Here is a 12184-nt window from a genome sequence, read left to right as displayed (position 1 = left end):
GGATTTGTACCTCCCCTGGCTGGGGTACTTGTGGACAGCTCCCCATATTTGCATCGTTACAAGGTGGGGGAGGTGATTCTGCCCACGCTGACCGTTATCGTTGTCCCGCTTTCAACATCCATATCCAGACCAACCTCGCATTTCCCGGGCACGCAACTATCACGACTTGCATTCGCATTGCATCGCGTCGCATCCCGACCGCCTCATCCACGGCCTCTTTTCTCAGCCCTTTGCATCTGCGCTTTTTGCTTCTCTTCCGGCCTGCGTTCGCCAAGCCAATATCCGGCCACTAAGGCGGTCCAGATCGAAGCTGCTGCTTGCTTGGGGCAAATCTATTGACGTGCGAAGCTCCTCCTTTGCCACCCGCCATCTTCGAGTCGCCCGACAAATAAAGCGCTCGGTATCTCTACCGCACGAAGCAACTGGCTGCCCGTCAGAGGCGTCGATTGCAGACACCACTATGCAACACCTGCTTCCTACAGCAGTCTGAAGCAGTTCCTGTTGAGTCGCCAGTTCTTGTGGCGGATCGCAAGGAAGCGAGGCACTCGTCTCTTAGCTCCTCTCTCGCGTGCGCCCTCTATTAGGCGCATGACCCTGGAGCATCTCTGCGCCGGCTTTCGATAATCGGCGCATTAGATCTGGATAGACGACTTGCGAGTCCCCTGTTGAGATAAACGTAGGACCAACTCATATCTCAACCAACCCGCCGATCCTCGCTTGATTAACTTCCAAGCATCGTATTCCCCTCGTACATTATTATTTGATTCTCTTTTCATCTTTTCTTCTTCCGGATTTCTTCTTCATTTCGTTGCGCATCTTTTGCATTTTCACAATGGGCAATACAAACACAAAGGAATCTCGCTCCGATTATCCCGAGGATGGCCGGGGGCGGCGATTCGACATGGGAGATTCCTCTCGTGGTGTCTTGGGCGATCCACGTCTCCAGCTAATGAGATCGGAGCGAGGCTTTCTTAGTCTAGGAGCGGCCTCTGGGTCCCGAAGTAGAGATCGCCCAGATGCCCCGTTCGAACATCGCGAGACAAAACAAGAGCGAGAAGCACGGAAGCTTGAACGTGAGCGAATCCAAAGAGCTCAAGACCGCGAACGGAGTATACGAGAGGAACACGTTGACGGAGGCTATCTCGTCACCATGGGAACCTATGTTGGGACTGAAGATTTCAACAAGGCTGTTGTTAGACAGCTGCAGGTGCGTTGTTGCTCTCCAGGCCGAGCACTGTTATTGGCCTCTCTAACTTGGAATCAATAGATTGAGCGAAAAATGGCTCCCTTTTGGCGTGGCCTCAATGACTGGTCTGATAACTGGGCTGAACACCAGCTCATTGCGGCGGCCCGTGGCCTACCTATCCCCGCGGCCGATGCGCCTCCTGACCCTGATTTGATACCTCGCCTGCCGCCGCCGCCTGACTCTCTTCCTACCCAGAATCTAAGCAGTTTGACGGTGGAGATGGGACCTAGGACTCTCTCAACTGCTTCAGATCGTAGCGGGTCAGGAAGTGGCTCCGCGTTGCCCTCCCCATCGACGGCCGGTCCCTCAAGGGGATCTATAAAGCCAAGGGCGAGAGCATTGGCGGCAGCCTTGAGTGTGGGCTCTCGGAATACGTCTTCGACTGACTTGACACCCAAGGAGATCAACCTCCCCCATGACCCATTTGTTAATGGCCAGCCGATTGAGGTTTTCCTTTACAAGGACGCCTCTGAATGTCCCATTTGTTTCTTGACATACCCTCCTTATCTCAACCACACAAGATGCTGTGACCAGCCGATATGTAGCGAATGCTTTGTTCAGATCAAGCGAGCCGATCCCCACCTTCCTGAGCACCACCCCGATGGCCAAGCGCGAGATCCGAACGAGGGCCTCTCTGCAGAAGACCCCCCCGAAATGCTAATATCAGAGCCTTCAGCATGCCCCTATTGCCAACAACCCGAGTTTGGCGTCACATACGAACCACCACCATTTCGACGCGGGCTGACTTTTTCTTCGTCCAACATTGCTTCAAACACTGCCATGTCTTCTCAGAGCTCACTCAACTCTACATTGGCGCCAGCTCCTGTAGCAGGACGGAGAAGAGCACATAGCTTGTCGGCCAATGCACCCAATGTCATCACTACTGACCGTGTCCGACCGGATTGGGCCACGAAACTGGCCACCGCGCGTGCTCACCAAGCACGCCGTGCCGCTGCAGCCACCGCTCTCCACACCGCAGCCTTTTTGATAGGAGGCAATGAGTCTCGGCCAAGAATACGTACGAGCAGGTTTAGCCGGAGGAATACGAGCACGAACAGTGGCGGTACCACCACTCCCGGAGGACACAGCGGTGGTGCAACCGATACGGCAGAAGGTCAGGAGCCCACTGAACGAAGTTCGAGCCGGAATCCAGATGGCACGCGTCGTACTCGAATGGAGGAGCTTGAGGAAATGATGTTCATGGAAGCGATTCGCCTATCGCTCGCAGCAGAGGAGGAACGGAAACGCAAGGTGGAGAAGGCTCTTCAGAAGGACGCCAAGAAGCGCGAAAAGGAGCGTGAAAAGGCCGAACGTAAAGCTCTTAAAAAGGCAGCCAAGGATCCTTATGCGGGCGGCATCAGCGGAGCCAGTGGAAGCAGTCTTTCCTTGGGCCTTGGTCGCAAGCGAGGAAATAGTGCAGCCAGCAACTTGCGACTTGAGCTCACTCTGCAGTCGAATTCACCATCGGCCTCACAGTCGAACAGAGCAGCGGAATCTCCGAATCAAGAGACTAAAGCGGAGAGCCCTAGCGACAAGGGTAAAGGGGTTGAACGCGAGCCCCAGCCAGGCGCAACAGAAACGACCACCACAGGGTCACTACCTATTCCTACCTCGAGCAGCCGTGGAGGATCCCATTTGCGGCAGATGAGCAACGCATCCTCACTCGGCTCGTCGGTGGGAGACAGCCCATCGGGCAGCCTCACTGATCAGGGGCTTGGTAACTCGGATGCAGCCAAGAGACGCAGCATGGGCAATCGCAGTGACAGCGGCGACGGCGAGACAGAAAGTGAGCCCATGTTTAACTTTAGCAGCCTAGCTGAGATTGTCGGAGTCAACCTTGAGGATGGATCCTCGACACAGCAAGCGGAGCTGGGTGACGGCTCGCCCCGTCCGCTTTCTCAGGTCCCAGAAGAAGAGAAGGAGGATGAGGGCAACGTTGAGCATGTTGAGAGAGCTCTTAAGATCGAAACATCGGGCATGAGCAACGATACGGTTTTCAGTACCAGCGAGGCAGAGAACAGCTCACGGGACGCACCGCCTTTTCTCGACACGCCAGAGCTGACCATTACTCCGGAGACCCCAATCGTTGAAGATGGTGGACCAGAGGATAAGCGCCTAGGAGAGTCCCATGTGTCCGAACATCATTCAACTACTCAGGCTTTGCATTGAAGAACGGAGAGAGATTGCCGCGATGCCGATTAGCGTGATGATTATGATGCCATGGGACGAGGTTAGGCTTGTTGCAGCAGGGGAGACTTCTCATTCATTTCTCTTCTTTTTTCTCTTTCTTTCATGGAGTAAAGGGTGGACCAGGACGGCAACGATACAGGGAGCCCGCAGTTTGAACCATTTGACGTGTAGTATATGTGACAAGTATGTAAAGCGGATGTATGTACTCAGCGATTGTTGAACATTATGCAATGAATAGACTAAAATCACAAGATGACCGTCTCCTTTCTTTCCTTCTTGGATCCCTTTTCTCTGTTGACGTTCTAAATCAAATTTGCATGTCCCCCTTTTGAGTCGTAAGTGTCAACGTCATCAAGCCCAAGCCATGTTCCAGCTACTATCTATTTTAGATATATACATGTTGTGTCGAATTTTCTGTTTGTCTTCACTGCGCGAAGTTATTGCCGCTTTTGGAAAGGCTGAGAAATACGAGACATGGCGTTTTGAATCGAGCGGGAGGTGGCGCATTTTATTTGTTCCTATTTGGGTATTTGACGAGTTTGCTAGAGATTCAAACGTATATAAAGAAGCTATCAAGCATACAATGGGCTTCGTTGACGTCGCTTTTCAACAGTCCTTTTATGGTGTCAGAGTTGGTTGGATATGGCTTCAAAATATCATGTTATTGACATTGCGGGAAGTATTCCGCTCTTGGGGAGGTGGAAGACTTGGATGTGGATGGATTGGTTGGTTGGTTTGATGGATCTACCGGGCAGGCTATGGGAAAGAACTATTAGGGGGAAATAAGGAACGGGGAAATACAAAATGCGTGAGTGAAGGGACATGGCCTTGGGAGGAATGGATGAACAGCATTGGCGATGATGGGTGGTGGTGGTGGTTTTGATGGAAATTCTCATTCGTTTATGCTATGCTTTTTTAATCTCCTTCTGAAACTTTTCTGTCCACTCCGTAAACTCATCTCTTGAACCGTCCCAGCTCTCACTCAGCAGCTCGCTCACAGCAAACGCATCGAGAAAGCATTGGTCCATGGCATCATCAATCTCCCTAGGCCGCAGCTCGTAAAAGGCACATGCCAAATCCCCAAAACTATCGGGAAGCTTCTGCAGCAAGGCAGCAAGCTCGTCTAGTCGGCGCGGAACTTTGTCGCCGGCGCTGCTCTGCGGCAGGGCAGGCAGTTTCTTCATACGGCGCTTGGTGATGGCTTGGTATAGGAGGATGACGAGGCGCAGGCGGCGGAGTGACGATTCGAGTCGGGGCCGGATGCCGTCAGGGTCGGAGGTAGGGATGCTTCGGTGTGAGTTCATAAGGTCGTCGAGAATGTTTTGAGTTGATATGTGGGTGGACCCGACTTGGTCTGCAAGATCATCAACATCATCTTCATCTTCATCTTCGTCGTCGTCGTCTTCATCAGGTTCCTCGTCGCCCCATTCCTTCATCTCTTCCATAATGTCGTTGAGAGTGTCTTTCCACTCGTTCATCTTTTCCACAAAGAACCCGCTGACACCGCCATTAGCAAGGCTAGTGACCTTGTCGCAGGAAGCCCAGAGGACACCAGTCGACGCAATGCTGCCTTTTCCCGAAGCACCAAACCCTTCGTTTTCCTTTGTCAAGACTTTCCCATCCTTGGGGATCTTCTGTAGGAGATCGGCCAGTTCTGACAACACGCGCTGACACCTCCATGCCAGCTCGCGCCGGAATACCAGAGTGTATCCGTTTGAACCGCAAGCCTGGACGGAAGCCGCAAGACCGGGTATAGGACCGGTGACGAGCTCGCGGACCACGGATGAGATTGCGCTTGGAGTGAAGGGCTTGTTTATGATGAGCAGCGAGACTTTGGTGGCGTGGGCTTTGATCAGAGTGGCAGAGTCACGGGCCAGGGCGAGGGCATCGAGAGGCGTTGTTGATGCTGACGAAGTTGCTGGTGTCGAGACGGTTTCTGGGTTGTTTCGGATTTCACCCAGCACATCTTGGAGCTGCTTCAGAAGAGCTCCTGCGGTCTTGACGAGGGTCTCGAGGCTCTCCAGAGCCGCAGCATCAGGAGCCGGAGCCATCAGAGGAAGAGGAAAAGAGAGTATTTGTGGGATTAAGAGTGACAGTAAGTTTTGCGGCCGAGCTGCCAAATCATGGTACTGTCTTAGATGGAACTTTTTTTTTTTTCTTGGAGGGGTACCTAGAATATCACCTATCAAAGTCGCATCTCCCCTGGAACCCCGCGATGTGGGATATCTTATCGGGCTTTGCTGTGCCGGAGCTTTGCCGGAGGAGCTTAAGGAGAGACTCCACCAAGGCCAGTGGGGGGGAGCTGCCACTTTGTCTACTTGGAGACAGCTTGGGCGCTACAAGCCACCTTTTGTGTCAAGTTCAACATCAACCCCCTTTGCAACTTGCCCGCGATGCAGCACCCAAAGTCTTTGGCGCTGTTGGGCGCTGTATGCTCTCTTACAGTGGCTGCTGCTGGCAGCGTGCCGCGTGGAGTTGGACCAGAATGTAAGTCAACTAGATAATTGCTATTGTGTTGCTGAGCAGGGAGCCTTACAGACGGAGTGCCGGTGTGAAGACATGGCCAGCTCATCTCAGCTCGGGCTGCTCCGTGGCCTCTTGCAAGGGCCAATTGGGGTCCAATTGATATCCATTTAATGTCCAATTGCTGATTCAAATGCTGTTTTTAGTCATCTCCCACTACCAGAACAAGGAGTTTGCCTGCATCGCCAACCCCTCCATCGTCATCAGCATAGATCGTGTCAATGACAACACCTGCGATTGCCCAGACGGCTCAGATGAGCCTGGCACTGCTGCGTGTGCCTTCATCGACCCTCTCTCCCCTGAGCAGCCCCTGTATGGCAGCCCTTCTGGAACTACAAATGCCACTCGCACCCTGCCCGGATTCTGGTGCAACAACAAGGGGCACATCGGAGGCTACATTCCGTTTACATTCGTCAACGATGGCATCTGCGACTACGACGTATGCTGTGATGGATCAGACGAGAATGGCAGTGCCAACGGTGTCAAGTGCGAGAACCGCTGTGCGGCGATAGGCAAGGAGTACCGGAGACTGGCTGAAGAGAGAAAGAAGGCCCATGCAAAGGCCATCGTCAAGAAGCAAGAAATGATCAAGCAAGCATCGGAACTTCGTCAACAAGCCGAGGCTCGCGTCACCGCTCTGGAAAAGGACGTCAAGGATCTCGAGGTCAAGAAGGAAGAATTGGAGCGCGAGTATGCTCGAGTCCAAAACGAAGAAGCAGGTAAGATTGTGCGACGTAAAGCCGGTGCCGGGGGTAAACTCGGTGTCCTCCTTGGTCTCGCCAAGGACAGAGTTGAAGAGTTGCGGGAGGCTCTCAGACTGGTCACGGAGGACCGCGAAATCATGCGCGGCAAGAAGAACGAGCTCGAAGCCATTCTCGCGCAGCTCAAGCAAGACCATGACCCCCACTCCAAGGATGAGGTAGTCAATGTTGCGGTCAAGTCTTTTGAAGACTGGACAGCCCGCGAAGCCTCCGCTGACCAGTCCGAGTTCCTCGAGTCCGATATCAACGAGATCCTCAAAGAGGACGATGAGACCAACGGAGTGAACTGGAAAGCATTCGAAGAGCATCAAGATGACACGGACATTCGTAAGCACTATCAGCTTATCGTCATTGTCTCTTTATTTTATTAAACTTATTTTTGTTGGGATGCTGACTTTGAGTCTTTTCTTTTAGTCTACGATTTTGACGCTTACATCCCTCCCTTTATCCGCGATGTGCTTCATGACAAAATCAGGATTGTTCGTAAATGGCTGATTTCTAATGGCATGATGGCGGATCCGGCCACTGATGGTTCAGAATCAAGTGCTGTCAAGGCTGCTCGGGAGGCGGCCGAAGGAGCCGCGCAGGAGCTCAGTCACAAGACTAGGGAGCTTGAGCAAGAGAGGTCGGATCTCCAGAAGGATTTTGGGCCGTCTGACATTTTCCGCGCCATCCAGGGCAAGTGTGCCGAGATTGACGCCGGTGAGTATACGTACGAGCTCTGCTGGCTCGACAAGACTCTCCAAAAGTCCAAGAAGGGGCATGCCTCCTCCAACATGGGCAACTATGCGCGAATTGATATTGCAATTGCCGATGAGGAAGACAGGGTGGACGGTAAGAGCCTAGGCAGCGGTCCCAGGATGGTAATGCGATACGAGAACGGCCAGACCTGCTGGAACGGCCCTCAGAGACGAACCGACGTCTGGCTCGGATGCGCGGAGACGGAAGAGATCTGGCGGGTTAGCGAGGCCGAGAAGTGTGTCTACAAGCTGGAGGTGGGAACGCCGGCAGCCTGCGAGGACGAAACTGTCAAGAAATCGCATGAAAAGGATGAACTGTAAAGCGGCACACTCTTGGACGTTGTAGAACGGCGACACACGGCCCAGACACTGTAAGGCATGGAGCGGCTTCGATGACCCTCGTTTGCGAGCGGGCGACAGCCATTTCGGAGTACGGAATTAGAAGAAAACGTTTACACCAAAGGTCAAATGATAATCGAAATGATGATGATGATGACGAGGAGGATGACTCCTTGTCTTTAATGATACTAGTAGCACCTGCATCACCGCGCCGAGCCAAAATGTGACAATTGCTGATGGAAAACTCAAAGAGGGATATCCTTTGCAGACGACACATCGGTTTTGGCTGCCAAGTCATTTATTCACTTGATGCCTTATTGGACGAAATTCATGCCAGGCCGACTACTCGTACGAGCTCTACGACCCACTGCGCGCCATCTACAGTAGTTCGGCGCCGAGGATTGGACTTCTTTCCAGACCAAGGAGGCTGGCGCTGTATGTCAGATGGTGGGCTCCAACTCTGATAGGTGACACGGAATATTGACACGGAATATCGCCACATTGTTTCGATGATGTTTCCGATCCGCCACGACACCCTCAGCAGAGGCAGAGGCAGATACACAACAAAAGGCGTGGTCATGTCAGGTCAGAGTCGGCGGTAAGAGACATCGACAGACGGACGAAAGGGGGACGACAAAAGAGTTGAAGCACCGGTGACGCCCAGGAACAAGCGGACTGGTCAATGGCTGCGCGCGCGGCGCAAAGCTGAAGCTGTCCCAAAGCTTGGCGGGGCCCGTCTATGGATCCCTTCTTCGACCTCGTGTCTAGTGCCAGGCTATTTGAGTCCTAGTGCCCGGAGGCGTCTGGAAGCCCCAGGGCTGAGACTTCACCGCATTGAGGTTGATGCAAGATTCCGCGTGTCGCGCAGAATCCTACCTGATTGGGTCACCTTGCGGTTCTCGAGCCTGGTCGCGGGTAACTAGCATCCTCGGCTCCGTTTGAGGTGCGACGTCGGTGATTAGCAGTTAAAGCTGGCAAAGCTGGCGAGGATCAAAGCGTCCTCGAGAGACATGGGTGGTCGGTCAGAACGCCATCTCTGCTTCTCTCACACTCACAAGCACGAGCATCAGACTATGACAGGTGGATTTATATCAACGATGTTAGCGTCCGGCATCCGAGATGCCCGTTGTTGATCCGGTTGACAAAGGTGCCGCCAAAATAGGAAGAGCAAAGAGTTTCGTTCACATCAAGTCCCGTACTGTACGAGCAGCCCACATCCGGCCATCTCTGGTTCGCTGGGGCCGATATATTAGTAGGCTATTTTGGTTGATAGCATCAGTCTACCATGTAGTTTTTGGCTTCTCGCAACTTTCCTTCTTAAGCAACCACAGGACCCGCGGCCCCGTGTCGCTTTTTTGATGGGCCTCGGGGAGTTTTTTTTTTTTTTCAATCACATTTGGAAGCACAGACTCTTATGTTGGAAGCTTGTAGTCGTTTACCCCAGGCCAACGTAATCCATAAGAGTGTCGTTTCTTCCCTCTTCACTTCGTTACATTCATTCATTTTCTAGTTAATTGTCTATTCCTCCAGAGTGGTGAGCTTCTGGTATCGTCTGCTGCAGTTCGGTTGTGAAGCTTCCATCATCTTCTTTTCTCCATCTTCTATATAGTCTCCACGAATATGGGTGAAGCAGAGTTACCAGCACAAAATGCTGGCTCATCAACTTACACCCCCTTCCTGCTACGACTATACGACTTGGTAGTTCTCAGCATATCAAACAACTACGCGTGGAAGTGCTCGACAGAAAAAGTACAACTACCCCTTTTCAAATCTGCTCTAGGAACCAAACATCTTGATGTTGGCGTTGGCACGGGATACTTCCCCGCCAATGCCGTCAGGACACAAACCTCTTGCAAAGAGATTACACTCGTCGACCTGAACCCCAACACGCTGAACCTGGCGGCTTCTCGCATCACTACAGCACAGAAGAGCATCAAAGTACACACCGTCGTGGCTGATGCGACCGAACCGCTGCCACTACCGGCAGGCGCAACATTCGACTCCGTGAGCATCTTCTACTTGCTACACTGCATTGCCGGGCCGCCAGAGAGGAAGAACAAAGTGTTCGACTTGTTAAAGGACTACGTTGCCGAGAACGGCGTTCTAGTAGGGACAACCATCTTGGGAGAGGAGAGGCCGATGAACTGGCTCGCGAGACGACTCATGACGATCTACAACGATAAGGGCATATTCGACAACTGGAAGGACAGCAGAGCCGTGTTCGAGGAGGGCTTACGGCGGAACTTTGGCGAGGTGGACATCCAGATCATCGGCAGGACCATGGTGTTTACCGCGAGGAATCCCAAAAGGGCAACATAGTGCGCCGCCGTCATATGATGTTCAGGGGAGGTGTGATTGGGTAGATACACGAGAGTGAGCGAGATGGCCCTGTTCTAAGCTGGGATGTGTGGAAACAAACGTAATGCTGACCCCGGATACACGGAGGGCTTGTTCTTCTAAATTGTCGATACCTTATTCCTTTTTTGTAACTATCGTTGTATTATCTTTCTTAGTCTTAGTCTTCGCGAACCCTTGCGCCGCACACAAACTACAATATAGTCAGCAGTACCACTACTAAACCAGATGCTCCATCCCCTTATCCGAGGTAATGATATGTTTATGCCCAATGTGCGTGTATGCCCACATCTTCCCCCCTGGCATGGAATCTCCTTGGTTCCCAGCCAAAGCTGAAATGCACAGGGGCGGGGTCCCCACGTAGCCCGACTTCCAGACCATCTTATTATTTCCCTCCTTACATCACTAAGAAATCATAGATTACTACTGTTGACAATCTCTCCATAGGCGTGCGTGGTCGTACTTTGAACAGTCGGTAAGTTTCGGCGCCTTCATCACATCAACATCCCGTCCCGCACAGTATCTGTAAGCAGGCGATCCAACAAACGCTTCAAAACGAAGCTTTAGCCACTAATAAGATGAAATGAGTCGCTGTTGCTTCTCTATTGGCTCTCTTTTTTTTCTCATCCGGTGCTACGGATGAGTGTGATACGTTGATGTGCTACTAGCTAACCCCCTTTTTGTANGGGGGGGGGGGGGGGGGGGGGGGGGGGGTTGATCAACAATCGTAGACTTTGTCCCGGTTGCGTCTTTTTCCAGAATTTTTCTAGTGACATTCGTCTGCTTCTGCTTCATTTTTCACCTTATCAAAGTCAAATGTGGCATGAGTAGTGTCGCCACGGCAGAGCGTCACCAGTGCCGTCTGATGTAAGACGTCGCTTTAAAGACATGCCGCACCCAAACTTTGAGTTACATTGCGATTATCGTGTACCTACCCATCTATAAACACACTTTGCAGCATCTTGCCTCAGACAAGTATACTTCTCTTCATTAGCAGCCATTAACAAATCTCAAAAAACAATAGTTGTCATGTAACAAAGAGCCGCAGTCCCATCTCAACCTCCATCAACCCCGTCCATACTTTCCCCTTTGTCACAAAACAAAGAAGCCATCTCTATTCTTCAAAACCCCCTCTCCAACCGACTACCGAACCCAAAAAAATCTTCATACCGTAACCCACAAGTTCGACTCCATCGAAACCAAGGAGGTGGGCGCGCCTTTACACTCTCTCATATCCCAACAAAATCACATTCCGCTCGCGCTTAGACTAATTTTTTCCTGTTCTTTTTTTTCTTCTCTTTTGTCTCCATCTCATCTTACTAAATATTTTGCCACGGGATGGAGAAAAGGAAGAAAAAAAACCTTCAAAAAGTAAAGCCAATATTACACTCTCCCTCTCTCCACTCTTTCACTGTACTCAGCCCAATCCGTCATCCTCACACTCTTAATCACAGTAACATGTTCAAAAAGACGTAAGCAATACAGAAAAAGGCAATCCAGCACGTGGAGAAATCTCACCAAAGCATATGCCAATCCTCATAATATGAAACCCTCAGCAGCCAAGAGCAAGAAGGAAACTCAGTGCTCTGATTACAAGTAAGAGAGAGTGACATACAATGCCAAAGAGTCTGACACACTTCAAACGGATTTAATTCCGCGCTTATCCGACGGAATGTGTGGGAAAATATGAAATATGACTTCTTTTGTTGCTGCTGACTTGTATATATAATCGTGCTTACTTAGCTTGGCAGCGTGAGAAATATCTAGCTAGAAGCGGCGTGTATTAGTCAAACTACCCAATTACCGATACGAAATTGCTTCAAATTACTCTCTCTATAGACGTAACAAGTTTCATGTCATATCTAACAGAGTAAAAACGTGAAAGATGACCAAAAACTGACATCTTATCCCCATACGAGATATACAGGAGTCAAACCTTTAAAGCGCTTACAGCGAGAAACGATGGATGCATGAGAAACAACAAGAAAGAAAAGAAAACAAGGCGAACCAAGATTCAAAATTTCATGCAT

The 12184-nt window shown here is 51.3% G+C and overlaps 4 protein-coding genes across 4 annotated transcripts; 3 read left to right on the top strand and 1 right to left on the bottom strand.

The window, feature by feature from the left end:
* Positions 1–832: 832 nt before the first annotated feature.
* Positions 833–3415, top strand: M431DRAFT_493981 (hypothetical protein; the record flags this gene model as incomplete). The annotated part of the gene is made up of 2 exons (XM_024917186.1): positions 833–1207; positions 1268–3415. The coding sequence occupies 2 exons, from the start codon at positions 833–835 to the stop codon at positions 3413–3415; spliced, it is 2523 nt and encodes an 840-aa protein (XP_024775221.1).
* An 893-nt stretch (positions 3416–4308) lies between these two features.
* Positions 4309–5593, bottom strand: M431DRAFT_507216 (hypothetical protein). Its single transcript, XM_024918932.1, has one exon. The coding sequence runs from the start codon at positions 5485–5487 to the stop codon at positions 4342–4344; it is 1146 nt and encodes a 381-aa protein (XP_024775220.1). The 5' UTR covers positions 5488–5593; the 3' UTR covers positions 4309–4341.
* A 236-nt stretch (positions 5594–5829) lies between these two features.
* Positions 5830–7781, top strand: M431DRAFT_83575 (hypothetical protein; the record flags this gene model as incomplete). The annotated part of the gene is made up of 3 exons (XM_024923325.1): positions 5830–5923; positions 6106–7047; positions 7135–7781. 3 exons carry the CDS (start codon positions 5830–5832, stop codon positions 7779–7781), a joined length of 1683 nt encoding a protein of 560 aa, XP_024775219.1.
* A 1638-nt stretch (positions 7782–9419) lies between these two features.
* On the top strand, positions 9420–10118 carry M431DRAFT_82267 (hypothetical protein; the record flags this gene model as incomplete). The annotated part of the gene is made up of 1 exon (XM_024923145.1): positions 9420–10118. The coding sequence occupies one exon, from the start codon at positions 9420–9422 to the stop codon at positions 10116–10118; it is 699 nt and encodes a 232-aa protein (XP_024775218.1).
* Between the last annotated feature and the right edge of the window lie 2066 nt (positions 10119–12184).

The sequence above is a fragment of the Trichoderma harzianum genome (genome assembly GCF_003025095.1).
Source record: "Trichoderma harzianum CBS 226.95 unplaced genomic scaffold M431scaffold_5, whole genome shotgun sequence".
NCBI lineage: Eukaryota > Fungi > Ascomycota > Sordariomycetes > Hypocreales > Hypocreaceae > Trichoderma > Trichoderma harzianum.
This window is presented reverse-complemented; position numbering and strand designations above follow the sequence as displayed.